Source organism: Struthio camelus, chromosome 2, assembly GCF_040807025.1.
Source record: "Struthio camelus isolate bStrCam1 chromosome 2, bStrCam1.hap1, whole genome shotgun sequence".
NCBI classification, from domain to species: domain Eukaryota; kingdom Metazoa; phylum Chordata; class Aves; order Struthioniformes; family Struthionidae; genus Struthio; species Struthio camelus.
In genome coordinates, this window is record NC_090943.1 from 11,752,373 (window position 1) to 11,773,414 (window position 21,042).

The following is a 21,042-nucleotide window of genomic DNA, read 5'->3' on the forward strand; positions in this document are numbered from 1 at the left end:
AAAGCTGAAGGAGTTATATAAGGGCTTGTATTGTAAAGGCTTATAACGTTATATAAAGCCTTATAAAATATGTGCAAGTAAGAGCCACAAAGCTTATGCAATCTGAAGTATTTGCAAAATGAGCAGTTTAACAAGAAACAGAAAACTATGCATTATAAGTAAGTATTCTCAGTTTAAAGATTTCAGAGATATTATAAGGTAGTTTCAAAATGCACAATTATAGAATTTCTTTATTCTTACAACTGAAGTATTTTCCCATTTTTGCAAAATGGAAGGGTAAAGAAGCCTTTCTGTGATTTCCCTTTCTGTTATGTATCCAGTCTTCTGGAACAAGATTTCTTCTTCACCATATTGAGTTGAGGGTTTATACACTAGCTAAATTAGGAGCGAACTGATTATCTAAAATTAAACTGAGATTTCAAGTCTAGGAGAGGATTCCATACCAGCAAGGACAATTACAAGTTTTCCATCTTACTTCTGTATCCTAAAGTACTTGAGATTCTGAGTCACAGAAATGGTCCTCTTTAAAAGGCATATACTTCAGCAGTAACATATGAAAAAGGAAAATTAACTATCTATACAAAAGTCACATAGCGAGTCAGTGGTATATCCAGAAATAAACTACCAAGTTCTGATGTTCAGTCACACGTTTCTTTTAAAGGATCACAAATATTTTACTGAATCATTAGGAATGCAGAATCTCCCTCGCACTGAATCATTACATGATTCATATAATTGCTACATTCAATCTTTTACAACCCGCCCTGTACCGTTCTGAAATCCATGTTCGCAAGAATTGGTCTATTTTGCTATATTTAAAAAAAAAAAAAAAAAAAATTCTCCATGACTAATAAGTATGCCTCTTAACTTCAAAGCTTAAAGTGCTTAACTCCCTAGACAGAAGCTGTCAAGGTGAGAAAGAAAAAAAAAAAAACCTAAAAATGCAGATGGGCCTCTGATATTTGTTCTAACAATTGAACCATTAGCTTTTCAAAGCTATGAATAACAGCTGTTACAAATTTGAACCACTTCTAGAATCTGGATTTTCTCCCAGTGTCTTGCTGCAAATTAACAATTAACCTTTTTCTCCAGCCAAAACTTTTCATTAAACATCTGCAAACAAGCCTATGCAGCTTCACAAAGGTTTAACAGAACGTTCTTCTGAAGTACTCTGATCTTATATTTGAATCTTGGGCATTGGAAAGTGAACTATCATCTCATTTATGGGCAGTGAGTCCCTTAACAATGGAATGCCATGTTTTGCTAATCACTGAAATCACTCTTAAAGATATTAGACAAATTTTCCCCTGGCATCAAAATCAATTTAAAAATCTCTTCTTTTTAAAGATAGAAATGTAGAAATGAAAGACAGACATGCTTTGCAGCTATTAATCTTTTGCACTGAGGATATTAGTTGCATCCAGAAGGATGCTTGCTTACAGTAATTTTAAGGGGTGGGATTCAAACCTTAATGCAAGACCTTTGCCTCAGCTAATTTCTGTACCAAACAAGATACTGGTCTAGACACGAGTCTGTCCATCTGCTCACTTCAGGCAGAGGGTTCAGTTCAAATCAAACTCTCTCAACTCCTTTCTGCAACCCATAAAGTCAATCTTAAACAACATAGTAGTTATTAAATACCTCTCTCACGGCTAGAAAACATGCTGCAAGATTAGTCAGTAAACAAAGCTGCAGTAAATGTTAGATGCAGTACTTGGCGATAACAAATTGTTTTACACTTTAGAAACGTTCCCCCAAAGCTGGTGTAAGCTTATACCTTGATACAGATCCTTCCAAAAAATATGGTTTTCTGGGAATACAGAAACAAAAATTGACAAATATTTTATACAAGTATTAAGAGGAGACTAAGGTAGTTTGCTGTCAGCCTTGATTTACACAATTGGATTAGTTGCTTTACATTAGCTGGATGGTTGCTTTACAGAAAACAATCCGTATGCCCCGCATATTGCAAGTGAGGATACAAGTATTTTGCATAATACCGCTGGTCAAAAAAATTTAAACACACACACTACTGGTTGAACATGAGTGGCGTGTTTTCATTTAGATTTAACTGAAGAATAGGACACTGCTAGGTCAGCACATCTACACAGCATGGGCAGTTTATAACTGTACAAACAAAAATTGCTTTAAAATAATTTTAAGATACTAAGAAGTACACGTTTGTGAGTCTGAGTGGCACAGCAGCACTCAGGAAGACAAACCCAATGAGCGAGGGAGAGGAGGAAATAAAGATTGTCTTGACATCTTACAGTTTTAAGGTAAGATTCAAAAAGTGATCCCACAAAACAAAATAATCTGAAGCATGATAAGCACAGACAGTTTCAGCACCTCCAGGCTAATTTTTGCAGTTTTTACAGCTCTGTTAGAAGTATAACGAACTCTTGATGAGGTTTACTATGAGTACTTTTAAATACAAAAGACGGGATAGGAAAGAGTAAAGTTTAGACAGCATTGCTTAGTTTGAAATTTTTTTTATAGGTCAATGAACTAGAAGAAAATATCTGCAAAATCCCTCAGTAATGATTTTCTTCTTCAGATGTGTAAACAGTGACAATGTAAAGCAGGCAGGGGACTTTAGTTCAGTCTAGAGGAGGAAAATATCTCAGAGCAAAGAATGTAAGACTACTGCATACAATCCACAGAAAATCAAGACAATATCAAGAAGGATGTCGAAAAGTTAGAGATTTAGAATTATCAAGACAATGAGGAAAGGACCTAAAACAATCATGCTATATAGTACAAGAGTCTTCCATTTAGCTTAAAGCACAGGTTACAGGATGACTTTAGTTCATCTGCAAACATATAAAATTTGCTAGCGAAGGCCTGCTTCATTTAACAAAGATTTAATAAAATCCAGTGGATGGAATCTTAGACTAGTTAAAAAAAAAAGAATCCTACTCATCTTCCATGAGGATAATATAACAGCTTATTAGAATGACCGTGACATGTACAATCGCTTATCCTGGTGGCAAACGGTACACATGCTCTTACTGAAGGAAGTTCATAACCTCAAACAAAATAAAAGTTGTTGACAAAGAATGCAGCTTGGCTCAACTTATTAGTAAAGTGGCATTAGCAAATGGCATCAGATACCTTTTAGTCTATGCATGCAATCCTCAGGAAGACATATAACTTATCTTAAAAGTACTAGAAGACAGAAATTTCAATCTGAATGCTTGAATAAGTGCACATCCACAGTATACACTTCATACATACAATCAGAGTAGCATAAAAGATTATCTAAAAGTAATGCTCTAACACAAATAAAATAACTTAGTTACATTCTAAGGATGGTACTAAACAGAAGGTAAGACCAAATAATCCTGTGGACATTTCTGGCCTTGATCAATGAAGCACTGATCATTTGTGCATCAAAGAGAGCTCCGAAAACAGAATATAACATTACACAACATTCCCAGACTGAAAAGTTCAGACAAACAAAAGCAGTGTTAGCCCCACAGTCAACTGCAATCCTAGAAAGAACTCCCTGTAGAAATAAGAATAGCACAGAAACCTGTAAACAAAACTGAATTATAGAAACAAATTACATTAACATAAATTAGTTCATATAAACTTGCAAGGTTACTTTGATACAATCAAGATAATCAACACACTGAATTTTTTCCCATAGCCATTTTGTTTTGAAGGCAATTAAAACAGAACAGGAGAAGGGGAACCCAAAAATTGGTCACTGGAGAAAGACAGCCCTACATTCTGAAAAGGATAATTACCTTCAGTGCTCTCCAAAGGATAGGTTGATATAACCTATACAGCATTTCTTCAACTCCTTGACGAACTTTACTTTGCTTATGAAAATAACTCAGCATCTGTAAAGAAAAGAAAATTTCTATGTGCTTGTACAGTGTTTTCAAAACCCAAGAAAGGTGAGTTTTTTTTTAGTCTCACCTATCATTCACATAAGACCAATGGGTTTAGCATATTAGGGACAACGATAAAACTAGACATATTAATTGACCTTGTATTTTTTTTGAAAAGTCAAAAAAATAGGTCTAATAAATATCCCTTTTTATTGATTCAATAAAGCTATACAGATATCTAAAATTAAGCAAGAAAATCATAGCTACAGATTAACAAGGAAATAAATAGCTGATGTGAAACTAAAATAACTCTATTTGTAAAATGATTGGTAGAAATACTTTAAAATCATGCAATTATCAGCTAGAGATAAAGTACTTATTTTTCTGAAATGAAGGAAGGAACATTACCTAGTAACTGGAGTTATCCAAATAAAAATCTGCAAGTGTAATACATGTACATATGCACTGATGAAAAGCAAGCATCAATGCTCCTTGCGACTCAGAACTTTTTAAAACCTGTGCTTAGTTAGCTAAAGCCTGCACTATTTTCATATCTGAATTATGAAGAAAAAAATAAAGCCAAGAAATAGAGCAGAAAAAGAGAAAGCACCTCACATAACTTGATATAAAATAAACCCTCCATCTGATACAACGGACAATTTGAAAAGAAGGCCCAGCTTCGAAGTCACAGCTCTGAATATTTCAGGTATTCACAGCTACAGCTAGCCATAGAAAGTCTGTGAAAGGAATTTACAGAAACAATGCTATAGTGCAAGAATCTGATATAGTGGAAGAATCTCTCTTTTCTCTGGCTTTGAAATGAACTGAACGCATGATATCATTTATCAGAGACTATGTAAATCCTATTTATACATGAGAATGATAGACCTAACCCAGGATTAATGGAGGATCACTGCTATTTTTGAATAGACTTCATTAGGAGAATAGTGAAAAGTATTTTAGTATGAGATGAAAGTTTTCACTTTATAGTAACTGATTTGATTTTGATGCTACCAATTCATGTCATGTCTTACAGGAACTTACCTCTCTCACTTTAGAATGAACAGGAGAACTTCGAGGAAGGTGTATTCCATGATGCATGAAGTCTTGAATACAGTTATGTTCAAGTATCTACAGTAAAAACGCATATAGAAACATTAATCATTGTGAGTATTTCAGACTTTCCAACAACTTGTATTTTTCCCCAGTATAAACAACTGAAAATAGTCTTTGATATTATTTATTATTTGGCTTCTGCTTGATACTAGGTCATGCTAGGTCAGCATGAACTGATTTTTAGAATTTTAGTATATGCAATTCATCAAACTCTCAAAGCAAAGTTTAGTATTCAAATGTACTCATTTTATAAATAAGAGTTACTGGTATCTGAAATTTGGCTGGGGCATTGCTCTGATGTTGTGATTATACTTTTGATCATTTTGATGCAGATCCACAAAAACTAGATAAATATCTAAGCTATGCTATATAGAGGCTTGCAAGTGCTGAATGAAAGCTTCTGCTACTCAGATAACTACTGTGCTTAAAATCATTTGTGTATATACAAATTGCGTAAAGGAATGTTTCAGTGGCAGAATTAAAAGCACTTAAGTGCAAGCAAGCCAAACACAGTGGCCAAACTTTCATAGTGTGACTTGCTTTTATTCCTTGACCATGCTGAAGAGACCTTTTTCATTAGGACAGAATCCCCTCAGGCTTGCTTAGGAACCCTTCTGAGGTTGAGAATTCATATGCATTAATACCTTGAAATTCAAAACAGTTCAAATGTGAGTTCAAGCACAGTATTACCTCTAAGATCTCTCCTGACACCTTCTTCCAAGCTCTGAAGTAAACTTCTGAAACGTATGCCATCAAGGATCTATATTAATAAATAAGAAACACCATCAACTTCTTAATTATACCTATATACCTTTCAATAAGGTAATAACATGAAGTTTACGATAAGTAGTAAAGATTACTGTAATTTTTAATTCTGCATATCAGCATTGTTATTAGAAGAAGAAAATATTTTGAAAGTCTGCATGGAAATTTCTAGAAAAATAAAGTTAATTGTTAATTAATGAACCAAAGTACTAGAGAAAAAAGAAAAACCAGGAAAAATCTCTTCTAGTAGAAAAAAATTAGCTCAGCTATTTTAGCATTTATCTCATAATGAAATCATAATTTGTTAATAAAGACGTACGGATAGACACTATTCTAACCGAAAGCCTTAGAAAGCCTCTGATTTTAATATGAAGAATTACTTATGTAACATTTCACTGAATAATCAAAGGAAAAAAAAAATCCATGTTATTATCCATCAGTCAAGTTCTCAGGCTATGATCCTTCAAGTTGCTTCTCGTTAGTATATCCCTGTACAGCATCTTACCAAATTAAATTAGACATTGCCCATAGGAAAAATAAAAGTAATACATAAATTATATATATTATACATATATATACACAGACATACAATAAAAAATAAAAATATCTTACAGAAGCAGTACCAGAACCTGCAATTCTCTAACACAAGCACTGCAAGTAATGCAGCACAGTTTATAGGAAAGCCGTTTGCTTCAGATAATGCTAAACAAGCATTTAGTTACACCTATAATTATACATAGGTATGTGCAAGGCAGCTATTATGTGAAATTGTTGAAACAATACAGTAGTTATACTCAGCAGATTTGTAGGTGTATGGATTCAGATATATTCTCTCAACATACTAAGTATTTTAGAGTTTGAGACAAAGAAAATTTTAGCCAAGCTCTTAACGCTCATTAAGAACACTGGTGATGCCTACCTTGGAAAAAATTGTAATTGGTTTTTAACAGTTCCATGGATCATTTTAATGAAGTTCACATTCCAGCTGAATAAAAAACTCAAGAATCTTCTTCCCTGTTGAGAGGGGTAAATGGCAAAAAAAAAAAAAAAAAAAAGGAAGTCAGCCCCCAAAGGAATACCCCAACTTTAGAGTCATTCCAAAAAAAAAAAAAGAGTAAATACAGAGTTTAAAGGTCAAATGAAATGATACTTTTAAAAGGCATAGATTATAGACTGCTGACAGAAAAAAACAGGATTCTTATTTTTTAAACATAAATTCCAGTACTACTTTTATTTACACTGAAGAGAAAGCAGGAAATAAATGAACACGTGAACTACATATCTGTCTGGGTTTTTTTTTTTTTTTCATGTCCATTTTTTTGGGAGGTGACCTCAACTAATATTCCATAACAACAAGGGACTGTGCAGCTCAGAATCCTCCTCAAAGCCACCTCATCAGAGTTCTGCCAAGTGCAATATCATTCCAAGATGACATTGTAATGGTGAAGTGCTTGGTGAAGGTACAAATAAAACAGCTTGACAATTCAGCCAGCATTAGATATGGAAATACTATTGAGCAAAGCTGCAGAGAACAGGTAGGCCACAGACTGAAATAAATGTTCTGATAAGCAAAGGCAATTCCTTTCATATTATCTCATAAAAAGTACTACTGCAGACCTTCTGGAGCTGCTTTAACTTATGAAAACAGCAGAAAACTATCCAGTTGCCTTCCTGCATTAATTTTCTTTCATTTTAGCAAGTTAGAAGTAGCAATGACATTCCTCACAACAGGTCTGTTGCTCATTAGATAAGGGAGTGGAAAGCTGTGGATGGAGGAAATGTGTCCTTTTGGAATCAGTGAGATCAGCCCATGGAACTGGAGCCTACAGTGAGTGTGAGTATCTACACAGGTATGTCTAGCTCTGGGTCATCCTTACAGTGAAGGTATCCAGCTTGTGAGACTCTCTGAAAAGGTCCATCATATCTAAGGGCAAGTCAGCCAGCTGTAAACACCCTGTATACCTTTCAGCATTCTAGCCAAAGTAATCAGGAAAACTCATATGGAACTGTGATAATAAAGAACAACGTGGTAGAAGTTCGAAAACCACTCTGATCAATTAGCAGAAGTTCGAAGGTGCTCCCACCAAGAGCATAACCAACAGTTATGCTCAGAACTATAAGACAGGGTCTCTAATAAAGATAATGCCAGATGCACTTTGACCTGGAATATTGCAGAGGAGGGTTAGAGGGAAGGAAAAATATAGGCAGGAACTGGCCTTTAGTGGAATTGATAGCTTAAATGCCTTCAGGTCAAGCAAGAATTCAGAAAACCATTAGCATCAAGACCTAAAGGCTAAATACAGTGTTAAGATCCTTGCCTGCAACTCTAGTGGAGTCTTTCCAGTTGTTGATAAGAGCTTCTTCTGTCAAGAAAGAAAGACTGAATAAGAAGAGCCACTCATCTCCAACTGTGGAGGTACAACATACATCAGAGTCCCAGTAGCGCACTCTCCATCAGCTTGACCTTCCTACTTGTCAGGGATGAGAATCTTGACCAACAGCTCCTGTCTCAACCAGGCAAAGACGACAAGAGTTTGAAGCCTCTACTTGGCCTCAAATTCTACAGTCATGGCAGCAAGCCAAATGAAAAAAAGGCAAAAAGTAGCTTTCCGTTCCATTAAATGATGAAGGCATCCAACTGAAGTCTGTACTCAGTTCAGTTCAACAATTCTTTTTTGCCTTAGATTTCAACAGATTGACCCTAGTCCTAAGAATGATGGTGAACACCTCTAATTTAATCTGATGCTTGTGACCCACTGATCTAAAACAATTACTGTTAACATTTTCAATATCCTAGGAGGTACACTGGTGACAGGAGATTTAAGAGACTGTGAACTTGTCATCTTTAGGGTTGGTACCTAAACACTGTGTAGAGCATGTCATACTGCTGTGCCTGTGGACATAATACATTGTGATTGTCAGTTATATACACACACAAGATATTATTAAGGAAAAAGAGAGAACACAACAATAATTTATTTTCTGCTGAGTTCTCAAGCTGTTCGAGCGGAAACACCACCTGAATAGGGATGTATTCACAAATCACACAGATACATTCAGAAGGTCACTCCATCAAAGCAGCCTGAAAGTAAGCCTCAAAGAAACATTTGTGCTAATAGCACAGTTTGGGAAGGCAGAAAATTTGAACTCCCAGATCTTTCAATGAAACATAAACATACAATTCCATAACAACTTAAGCTGATCTAAAACCAGGCTACCATATTCCTGATCCTCCCATTCCCTTTACATTTGCATAGGATGAATCAGTTCAGGGAGTTAATCTGGCTGAAAACTGATCCTATGAGGAAAAAAGCTAATCAGCTAGCTCCTTGAATTGACCCAAGGCATGCTGGGGAGAAGAAAAATAAGAATGCTAGCTCACGGCCACACAGAACCACTGCGGCCTGGAATTACATTGTCCTAAGGCGCTATAGAGCTGCATCCCAGGATGTGTACTCTAAAAATAATGAGATATACTTTTGCTAGGAACTGTGGAACAAACCTGCAGGCAGTAGGGAACGTTCTCTTATGGAATATTAGCACTAACGTATAAGAGTTCAGTTTGGTTTCAAAGCAATTCAGTCATCACGCTGATATTAGCTATGACTTTCAGCAGTTCGCTAAACAGATGCGGAAGGTAAGAAAAAGGTCAGCAGAGATAGAAAGTGAATGCTGGACATGTTGCTGCAAGAAATCTATCATTAGCCAAATGACTCAGACAGGGAAACCAGCACTCATGAGGAGCGTTGCCACTAATACTAAACTTTTGGGATTTTCTGTTTTGAGAGAGTTCACCAAAACAGAAGGACCTGCAACAGAAGCAGAAAAGTTTTATTGCAATTTCTTCAGCGATCTGTCAAGGTGCTAAGGTGAACTAAACATCCTGTAAACTGCGCAGGACCAAAAAAGGGTTACCTCGAAAAAGGTTATCTCAGTGACTGACTGAAAAAGCCTTGTCTGATGATACAAAAAGCTTGCCTGACTGTAGCAATATTCTAACATATAGCACTAGAGTTGGCAAGACATTTTCCAAATGGAAGCTGGGGGAAGGGGGAGATATGACTTGCCACTGCACTGCCTTTTCAGAAGTGCTGCATGGATTCTTTTGCACATGTTTGAATATCAGGTCAAAAAAAAGTTCAGCCGGAGACCAGTCACTAGTGGTGTGCCCCTGGGTAAATACTGAGTCTAGTACTGTTTACCATCATTGTTAATGGCCTGCATGATGGGACAGAGTACACCTTCAGCAAGTTTACAGAGGATACAAAACTGGGAGGAGCGATTTATATGCTAGATGGTTGTGCTGCCATTCAGAGGGACCTTGGCAGGCTGGAGAAACAGGCCAACAGGAACCTCATGAAGTTCAAGAGGAAGAATAAGCCTGTGCTGACAGATGGCCGAAAGTATCCTGAATTGCATTAGTGCTGCCAGCAGGTTTAGGGAGGTGATCCTTTCCCTTTCCTCAGTGCTGATAAGACCATATCCGGAGTGATGTATCCGGTGCTGGGGGCCCCAGTACAGGAGAGATATGGACATGTTGAATGGCCGTGAATGCGATTAAGGAATTGGAGCATCTGTCCAATGAGGAAAGGCTGAGAGAGCTGGGATTGCTTAACCTGGAGAAGAGAAGGGGGGGGAGGGGGAATCTTATCAATGTGGATAAACGTCTGATGGGAGGGAGTAAAGAAGATGGAGGCAAACTCCTAGGCTTCTCTTAGTGACAGCGTTAAGAGACAATGACACAGACTGAAATATAAGTAATTACATTTAAATTAAACATAAGGAAAAACATTTTTATTGTAAGCGTGATCCAACTCCGGAACAAGCTGCCCAGAGACACTGCAGTCTCCATCCTTGGAGCTGTTCAAATCACGACTGGACAAGGTCCTGAGCAACCTGCTGTAGTTGACCCTGCTTTGAGCAGGGGTTTGGACTACTAGACGTTCTCCAGAGGTCCCTTCCAACTTCAACCTCTATAATTCTAACATTGATGTTCAGCAACATCACTTACTTGGGAATACTCAGAAAAATTAGGAGAAGCAAATACTATTTCCCCTCCATCATCGCTTAAGTTTCATGATGAAACAGAACATTCCTATTTGCAATCAAAAAAAAAAAAAAAAGGAAAAAAAAATCTCAAAACAGCCCGAGCATCCTTGACTGTAAATCGCACACCGTATCAGGCTTGGAGGTTAAGAGATGCAAACCCTGAAAAGAGACATCCCCTGTGAAGTTCTGCGCACCACCATAATCTACAACAGCAGAAGTTCAGGTCCAGAACTGAACCTGGCACAGCAACTGTGAACCTGTCAGCAGCACCAGTAACATCCACGGCTTTTTGTAAAGACGCTCAGGCTAAAAGACAGACCACAGCAATATTAACAAATTATTCTCCGGAACTAAGAAAGCTTCCCCAAGCCCCCTCAAATTTTTCAGCACCCAGAAATGATACTTGGCAGGAAATACTAGTAGTTTAATGGAGAGATGACAAGTTTGGACACTATCAGTAAGGGTCTATATTTGTAAACCCTCGTTTAGATCTTTCACCTTCATCAAGAAGCACCGGATGGACTAACAGAATGCAAATTCAGCTTTCGTTTGGTGGCAGCTACTTTCAGTCAATCTTTCTAGCAATAAAGCTAATCATTCAGGATTAAGGATTTAAACCACTAAGAACCGTATGCCAGGTCAAAGAGTGTAATAATGCTCTCTCTATACACGCCCATAAAGAGGTAGGTATAAGAAGAAAATGTCACAAAATGTCAAGAGAGGAGGATTCTAGTGAATCTATTGGGGGGGGGGGCGCAAAGCTTTTTTTTAGCTTTGGCAGAAAAGTAAGACTGAAAAGCGTGAACAAAACTGCATGTTTTGTGGGTCAGTAAAGGGACTCTCTAAAGATATGCTAAGAAAAAGATTCATTACCAACTCTAATTTTTACTTTTTTTATTAGAAAAAATGCAGTTTCATACTAGCAAGAATGTTTCACCCAAAGACTGCAAGCTTTCTTCAGAAAAAAAAAAACCAGTAATATTTGACATAGCTTGTATTAAAAAAAAAAAACCACACACGCACACAAAACCACACAATATCTTAAAGAAAAACTGTCTACAGGTTGTTGCTGAAACTTAGATAACACAGTTTCATTTTACATACTTAATTCTCAACTATTTGCATTCTTCCCTACCACCATTTTTAAAGCCCCACATGACCACAACGCCACAATCATGGAGTAATCTGAGAGCTCATTTTATATTAGAAGTACCTATAGTCCATGAAAGCGAACAGATGTATTTCAAATAGACAAGGAGCAGTTAGAATTTCTCAGCCAACGACTGAACCAATCGTTTGGTCATCTCACCAGAAAGAAAGCTTGGGTACTACTACCTTGGTGTACCACCACAAACTAAAGATTATAATATAGCAACTCTTCACTGAGGCTGAGAGAAGTTTAGGAAGTCAAAAACACAGTAATGATCTTTTGCTGTTAAGCTAGGTTCATCTTATGGTACTGCTAAAACAGATTGTGGCATGGAATCATTTAGATGCAAATTTTTTTTGCTAGTTATGTGTCCCCAAGAAAAGAAAGACTTCTATAAAAAGAGAATTATAACAGGGGATGGTTGCAAGTATTGAGGGAGATGCACTGGGAGCAAAGCACTTGGTTCTTATTAACTCAGGACACAAGAACTTGAGTGATGATTTAGATAAATACTCTTACATTTTAGTCAGGAAAGAGAAAAAAGGTTTTTCAAAAAAAAAAAAAACACAGAAGTATTAGCTGTTCAGAGCTGGGAATCAGAGCTAATTTCTCTGGTATTGTTATATACGACATCTTAAAAAGAAGCTTAATGCAAAACCATTAAAAGTAACCAAAACCCAACCACAGAAACGTACAGCAGAATAAAATTTTGCTTACCTCTTCTTTCTTAATGTGTTTAACACTCATAAAACACTGAAGCAACAAGTCCTTGACTTCATTACTGTCCTCTAAGTCGTAATCAAAACAAAGTAATGTCTGATGTAGATTCCATAGACGAACTATATCTGCACCCTGACAGGGGAAGAAAAAAAAAAAGCCAGTGTTGTAGGGAAGTAGGTATACCTTTGAAGTGCAGGATTTTTTTTACAGTGAATTTGAAACGCATTGGTACAGATATTAGAAGACTTTCAGACTGCAAAATTAAGAACTTTCATCGACTTTCACTTCTATTACAGGGAAAAGAAGAAAAAAATGCATAACTGCAGAAACACTGACTTCCAATAACTTAAGGTGTGCTAAGGTACAGAAAAAAAGCTGACATTTCATACAAAAATGGATAAAACCTGTATTATCCCACTTCTGAAATTTTATGCAAAGAGAGCAGTTAATATGGAAAAATAAAAGAACGAGCAAAAGAGACATATTGTATTAGTGCAAAAGAAGCACGTCATTTTGCGCTAAGTAACTCACTAATGAGAAAAAAAGCATTTCAATCAATTATCAGAGAAATAAATAAAAGAAGTTATTTGTAAAGTGATACAGAGTAACAAAAAATGAAGCCTCCCACTTATGAATTCTGCATGAGTTGCTGAGCATAGTACTTCAAATCTGAATTAACTCAAAGTGCTAATTGCTACTGAAACCCTGGTTACTGGACTTTGGAAATGAGTGAATTAAAAAAGACTGTAAAGTAACAGTTCATTTGTGATATTGATAGTAAAAATCTTTAAAGTTTATTCTAGAGAAGACAACATTTTAAAACGTTGTCTATGCAAGCAACCCCAAAGACACTTTGTAAACCATATGCATTCCATGGAACCATTTAATTGAAAAGCACTTTGACAGTGGAAACAAGTTAATTTGAGAAAAGAATATTTTTGAGCAGTTACCTTGCTTAGAATATTCAATAATAATTTAAAAGTCAACACAGTTTCACCATACCGTAGCAGCTTTACTCAGGCTTTTTCTTAGCAGTATAATAAATATGGTTTTCCCTAGTTGTTCTTTCCCTTCCAGTCCTTTTTCCCACCACATTTCACATAGACGTTGGATAGCACCCTGCAGGATTTCTTCAGATTCAGGTAATGCAGGAAGAATACCTACAACAGTATAAAGTAATTATTTTACTGCAATGAATAATATTATTCCTGTAACATACTAGTCTGGCAGTACCCTAAGTGTATTTCACAACATCTGCTAGCTCTTTCCACATTTATATATCTTAATGACTTATTCATGTTGTGGGTATCTAGGCAAGTATGTTAATTTCAAGCTTTTGGTCAAGTTATTGGATCAATAACAGTGGAATCTTAAGCTTTTCTTTAAAAATAGTATAAGCCATAATAAGAATAAGAACAGTTATCACTGAGCGTACAGACGGGGGAAAAATATTTAAATTCCATCTTTTAGACTACGTCACTGATTTTTAAGTAAACATCCCTTAATTTTGTGTCATAAGTAAGAACTCATAGCAGCAAGAACTTTTGTCCTTTTACCTAACTGAACTATGAAACAGAATTTAAACAAAAAACCTAGTATACTTATCTGCTAAAAAACAATAAAAAGCCATAGTCTGTGATAGACAAGTACCTACCATTTAATATAAGAACACATTCTAGAAGAGCTTTGTAGTTCACATTTTCATCTACTACAGGTATGGAAGCAGTAACTACAGCTGTCACTCCTTGGATCACAGCTACAGTTTGTTTCTGGAAAAAACAAACAAACAAAAAAGCAATGCTGAGGAAAAAATTTTCAAGTCTATTTTATGCTCAGAGGATAACTATGACAAGAAATAATCCTTAGTAACGGAAAGTAAAAATGAAATCTTATTTAGCTTCCATTCGGAACAAAGAGTATATTAGCATCCTAAACCTATCAAATAAGTAGAGAAAAAGGCATAGCTTTTAAATACAATGGTTTCAAAATATTTGAAAAAGGCTTTCAGCTCCAGCTAACAGATAACTAGCTGACTGTACAAACGTATCCATTCCTCCACAGAAAACTCGATCTGCAATGAAACCACTCAAACACACAATCAATTTCAGAGCTAGAAAGACCCTAACTTGCAGAGTTATGCAACTTCTAAAGTTTTAGATTCGGTGACTTCAGATCCAGGCACATGATTCTATGGGTCTCTGCATATAGGATAGATTTCTTAAAAGTCTCTAGGTCTCCCTAATGATTTCCCTACAGCAATTTTTTCCCCTCAAATTAAACATTTTCATATCAGAAGATTTAATCTTTTACAGTATAGACAGATCATAAACTCAGCTTGACCCAAGCATAACTCTTAAGAAGTCAGTTATGAATGTGGCAGGGAAAAAATGTTTAGAACTGACCTTGTTTAATAAACCTTGCATGTTTTCAAGTGCTACAGAATTACTACATTTAATTTCCTAGGCAAATATAAAATACTCATCATATTTTTATTTTGGAAGATTTTTACCATTTCTGGAATTATCTCAACTTCCATATCATCATTACTTTCACCACCTTCAGTCCTTTGCCATGTTTCCACAGGGTGCTCCATCAAAATCTGTGTCAATAGATGTGTCAGCTTCTCCCACAGTATTTCTTTTTGTTTTCTTGGTAGTTCTTGAAGCAGTTCATTCAAGTCAAAAGGATCAAATGTATTTTTCTGTGAAGTGGTCACAAGACATTACACCACAATTCTGCATCAGTGTAGAGGCTTATATTTCATCCTCATATTTCCTAAAATTAACATCTTCCCTGAGATTAAAGATTACTTGCCATTACTTCGCAGTAATAAAGTACATCCTAGAAGTTGTATTTCTTTAAAAAGCAGCACGAGAAACTCCAGCTTGTTTACTCATTATCAGGAAACTACGGTAATCCTTTTAAGACTAAAGTCTTTAACCTTGATAGTAATACTACTGGACATAAAGCACGTCCCTCTAACATCAAATTCTGTCTCATGTGTTCCCAATACTTCCTCCCATCAGAGGCAGTTCCATATTCATAGCTAAGGAGCAAAAAATGGCATAGAATTAAATTCCCTGATCCCAGCTTTGCTATCTTATATCTAAGTTCATGATGGCTGTCGAAATAAAACCTAATGCAAAGAACAGATATACAACGTTCAGTACAGCCATGAGGACAGTACTGCAGATCTTTGAGTAGAATCTGCATACAGCAGAGCTCTGTATGCTGTACTACTTTAAAGCTTCTCTATCAAAATTCTACTTAATGGAAAAACAGATCTGGGGGACCCTGAGGCACTGTTAGTCTCTATAAGAGAGGACTTGACAATTTGGTCAGTTGAGGCAGTGGGCACCGCATTAAACAGTCTTCATGCATGTAGGCCCAATCAGTGCAGAAGGCACTTCGGTTGAACTACAGGAGTCTTCAGAATGGAGGCTCTTCTATCTATATATAATTTCTGCTAACATCCTTAAATATACTTTCACTTCTAATTGTACATACAGGCAACCTTAAGTGGCAGCACATCCTTGAAACCAGACTTCCAAGAGGAGTGCCATCTTTAAGCCATTTAATTACATAAAGGAACTGCCTTGGTTTATGTAGAATATCCATTTCACCAAGAGACCAGTCTGAACTATTTCCTCCGAAGAACCTTGCTAGAAGAATGCAACTCAGAGATGCGGACAGCCTGTCAGCGTCAAAGAAGAATAACCTGCTAGGAAAGGGAACATTCAGCGAACAAGGCAGAGGAAAAAATAGAGTAAAAGAAAAAACAGACAAAGTCAAGAGGTACTGATAATTTTTGAGATGCAATTTGCAATAGTGAAGTCAAGGTCTATAGGATTAGAAATATTTCGTAGGAAAGAGGGAGAAGGTCAATGATCTTGAAATAAAAATATTTTAGTCTGCAAACGTAATTAAAAAAAGAATCAAAAATAAAAAAAGTTGAAGGGAAAAAGAAAAACAGAAAATAATGAAAGAAGTAGCAGTTAGAATTAGAAGGTTCCCAAAAGGCTAAGAGAAGAAAGATCCTGTTACACATTTATAGCAGAATGCCTATTTCACTGTACAGCTGGAAACAAATACAATAAACCGAAGGCTGCACAGGCTGTTCTGCAGGCCTCTGCTTCAAACATACCCAAAAGATAGGATATTAAGATTGCACTGTTTTGAACAAAAAGAACGTATTCATAATAACACTAGAGCTTTTTGATCTTTCCTTGGGATGAGCCGAGGTAGAATTATTCTAAAACCTATTAGGGAAAAGGATGCCACTGAATGATAGAAAAGAAAATACAAATCACATATATGGCTAAGAGAGATTGTATTTTCTTGGATTGGAAGAGAATTTAGAAGAAAATTTAATAGCATTTCATAAAGATTTTGAGAAGTAGTACCATAATATATAATAGCAACCTTTTAAAACCAAAAAGAAGAAAACAGCAAAGCCTAAAGCAAACAAAAGGAAAGTAGCAAATCCCTAGAATTTTAGAAGATTTGAATCAAACAAAACAATGAGAGGAAGGAAAAAGAAGATTAAAAGAAAGGGAAGAATGAGAGAGATATGCAATGCCAAAAAGAAAACTTTATTTTAACGAAGAAAGGCAAATTCTGAAGCTAGAGCACAAAATAGGTAGAACCCTAGTTCCACCTGCACAAATACAATATGAAAAGCATGGAAAGCAGAGAGGCTCTAATCAGCCTTTCTCCTTTCCATACCTACACATCAGCTTCTAAAGAACAGAATATACCACCACAGCCTCCTCCAGAAATGAAGTTAAGAATTATTTTAGGAATGTGTTCACTCCTAAGATGAGACATGGTCAGATATTCTTCTCCATTGAAAGTATGGAGAGGAAATGAATAAAATAACTCAGGTCTGTTAGACAATGAAAAAATTATCTGGATAGTCCTGTGCTCTTATAACATGAAGGAGTGAAGGCAGTTTTAATCAGTACATTCTTTACAGTTGGTGATAATCAGTTTCCAGAAATACTGGCAAGGGGTAACCTAGAAACAAAAAGGATACAGGCTAATAATCTGTGGCAAAATAGACAAATCAATCATTTTATTTCTAAAAACACTAAAGGGCTCTCTTTTGGCAGTGATTCAGTTTCACAAGCAATAAAGATAGCTGTATACAGTTGCAAGACAACTCTTGTGAACTGGCGATGAAAAATAGTGATACACACACCATATTGTTCTTCAAGGTATAGGGATGGAAAAGCAATTTTTAATCTGAACAGACCAAGAGGTATGTCAAGATAGGTTAGTGAACGGAGAAGGCAGAAACAACATGACCATCAGCAAGGAAGCTTAGGAAGTATCCTAAGTTATCCTAAACAGGATAATTTATTTTCAAAGTGATTTGGGGAGAAGTGGGAAAATAATGGCAAGGAGGAGATTTCAAACAACGGCAATCTGCTAATAAAGTTGTCATCTAGAGTTACACACAGGAGCGCAACTGAAAAGCTCACAAAATACTTAGACAAAGAGACTCTAAATGAGGTTTAGGAGACAAACAATTCTAAGCTTATTACGCGGTGCATGATATCTTCTCTAGACATGATAGGTTTCATATCTATACTACATTAGTAAATTAACATGATAGGTTTCATATCTATACTACATTAGTAAATTAATTGGTGGCCTGATGGACAGAGTACAGCTGTACCACTTACTTTATCCCGACAAAGGGAACATAAGGAAAATACTGGTTAGATCAGGAAAAGACAAAAACAAATACTAGTTGAGACTGAATAAAAGACTTTATTAATAAAGATCTATGTGTTATTTTATTAGTATCTAAAAGAGGATGATAAAAGGTAGGTAGATAGGGATGTTGGCAAAACAATGAGAAGTGAAGCAGCATTAGAAAAAGTTAGCGTAAAAAAGCAGAGATATCTGACAAAGCCTTTTAAGTTGTAGAATTAAAACTAAGTCTTAAAAATAAACATGTATATCTTTAGCTTTCAATATATACAGACAGTAAAGTAGAAAAAGCTTCAAGATCCTCTCTTCACAATATTGTACTTTATATAATAGAACAGAGAGGCTGCTAGAGAGAAAACTTAAGAAACAAACATGACAATATCATCTATTAAGGTTAGCAAGAGATGTTCAGGAGAACTAGCATGTCTTAATACCAGATTAAAACTTAGTGGAAAATACCACAATGCAAATTGTTATTTTTGATATTGCATGCACAAAAGGAGAATGAACTTTTAATTAGTAGATTTCACTGGATTCGTTTTGTTCCTCCCCCTACTTCTCTCCATACTACATTTAGAGGCAGCAATCTATGACTCTTTATCACATCTCTAGAACATTTAGTGATAGAAAGAACTATTAAATACAATTGTATATTAACAAAAAAAGAAGTAGAGAGCCTAAACTATCAAACCGATGAACAAATGCTAATGAAACATACCTTTGCTATGCCTGTATATTAGCTCGCATTGATTATACAGCAACAAATTTACTCTTTTACAGGTCAACATTTAAAAAAAAAAAACTTTATCAGTATCAGATGAATATTTTCTAGTATTATTGTTGCAGTAATCATTATTTTAAAACTGCAAGCTATATACAACAACCAAGTATTAAAAAACAGGCTGTTTTACAACACAGGAAAAATTTCAAATTCCTCAACTTTTTCAACTATGCTCCATTAAGTGCCATTTTTTGCAACAGTGATACTATATCTGCCTACCTGCCATTATTCTAGCACATACAAAAGTATCGGAGAAAAATTTTGTTGCCCCTCTGAAACAAAAAGTTTGTGCACTCTTAATAGACTTAGTCATGAACGTGTATCGTGGTTTACTTACAGGAATCTGAGTAAAACGCAAGAATTCTTCAATTGAGTCCTTAGACACAACTTGTAAAAATGCTTCACGCTTCATTATGGTCCTTCTTTTCCTTGCGTTATAAACCTAAAAGAAAAAAACACTAGAGAAGAGTATTGCATCTCACAATAAGATCTTTCTTGGACCCAATGAAAATGTATTTAAAAAGTATTAAAAACTCACATTTTTCATCCAAGTCATTATAAGACACTCTTCCTCCCCTTAAACTGATTTATAGGGTTTAGATTCATAACTGCACAAGACCCTAGTATTTGTAAGTAGTGTTTTTAATACCTTTATTTATTAAATAGGAGAGTCTTAAAAGTAAATTTTTTAACTGATGCTTTCACTTTTAACAAGAATAACTTTTCTAGCACACATCCCCTATTTAGCTATCCATCAGTCCAGGCAGCAGCATTTACTTATTGGAAAGGTTCCCTCCTTCTCTGCCTTGTCAAGAAAAGGCCATGGGAAACCGGCAAGATCACTTGTTAACACTAAGAGCTTAACTCACATGCAACTTTCCATCCGAAGTGATTCCTGAGAAGCTTTTCCTACCCCTATCAGCTGTAAGACGACCTTACACAGCCTCTGCTGCTTTCTCTCAAACGTGCCCGTCTGTGAAGCCATGATCTGGATGATGAGGAACTGATCCAAATTAACTAGTAATTTACGTTTTGCCAGGCGCACTGCATGGCCCCACAGACCGCTGTACGACCCCGAACAGGAGAGGAAGTAAGTGGCAAGTTGCCAGGGCGGCTTACCTGGCACTATCACAGAAAAAAAATCCTCATGGATCCATAGGTAAAGCTTCCAAAAACCTCTGGCTGTTCACACAGGAGAAAAACAAAAAAGGCGACCTCACTATTTAAATGCAGTGAAGCAAAGGAGCGCAAGCCCGAGTATCCCAGCAGCACTGCCCAAGAAAATGGTGTCCGTGCAACCGCCGCGCCACTAACGCGCCTCTCCCCAGAGCCGGACGAGGCACCAGCCCCGGGGGGTGCTCAGAGACGGAATGGCACCTCGCTCAGCCCTCCTGCCCCGGCCTCGGCGCCCTGCCCGCCCGCCCGCCCAGGGCTCGCACTCACACAGACACGCCGCCGCCGCCGCGCGCTCTCCCGGCGGTTTCGAACTCTCCCGCGGCAACCGTTGGGCGCAGGCGGGCGCGCGCCGCTCCCGTCTCGCGAGAGCTCACCCACCGCCCCTCCCTCGCAACCCCACTGCGAGCGGGCGGGGGCGCTGGCGCGCGCCGGCCGTGGGCGGGGCGGGGCGGGGCGGGGCCCCGGCGCCGCGGCGGGAAGGGCGTGGCTGCGGCCCCGCCCCTCTCCGCGCGCCGGCGCAGCCGTTAGTTAGTTGCCCTCCCCCTCCTTCACTGAAGAGGCGACGGATCGGTTACTGCGAAGAAGCTGGCGAGGTGTAGATCTACGTACGAGCCTACGGTTGTCTTCCTGCAGCCATCTCATAACTCACAACCCCTTCAAAATGGGATAAGACACGTTTAATTAAATTCATTTATATGCTGAAGAAACAGCATGCCTTCTTCCATGGA

The 21,042-nt window shown here is 37.0% G+C and overlaps 1 protein-coding gene across 4 annotated transcripts in view; it reads right to left on the bottom strand.

The window, feature by feature from the left end:
* The window catches only part of NCAPG2 (non-SMC condensin II complex subunit G2), a 54,042-nt gene extending 33,365 nt beyond the window's left edge, over nucleotides 1-20,677 (bottom strand). For 3 of the 4 annotated variants that reach the window (XR_011139533.1, XR_011139532.1, XM_068934289.1), the window contains exons 1-11: nucleotides 20,582-20,677; nucleotides 20,258-20,320; nucleotides 19,476-19,580; nucleotides 15,149-15,340; nucleotides 14,294-14,408; nucleotides 13,642-13,799; nucleotides 12,637-12,771; nucleotides 6,640-6,734; nucleotides 5,646-5,715; nucleotides 4,884-4,970; nucleotides 3,753-3,848 (exon numbers count right to left, since the gene is read on the bottom strand). Coding sequence is in view for 2 of the 4 variants with exons in the window: in XM_068934289.1 (XP_068790390.1) it covers nucleotides 3,753-3,848; nucleotides 4,884-4,970; nucleotides 5,646-5,715; nucleotides 6,640-6,734; nucleotides 12,637-12,771; nucleotides 13,642-13,799; nucleotides 14,294-14,408; nucleotides 15,149-15,340; nucleotides 19,476-19,550 (1,023 nt within the window). In the remaining 2 variants the exon portion in view is untranslated. Of the gene's footprint in view, nucleotides 1-3,752; nucleotides 3,849-4,883; nucleotides 4,971-5,645; nucleotides 5,716-6,639; nucleotides 6,735-12,636; nucleotides 12,772-13,641; nucleotides 13,800-14,293; nucleotides 14,409-15,148; nucleotides 15,341-19,475; nucleotides 19,597-20,257; nucleotides 20,321-20,581 lie in introns of all 4 variants that reach the window. The other variant, XM_068934290.1, reaches the window with a different exon arrangement.
* Between the last annotated feature and the right edge of the window lie 365 nt (nucleotides 20,678-21,042).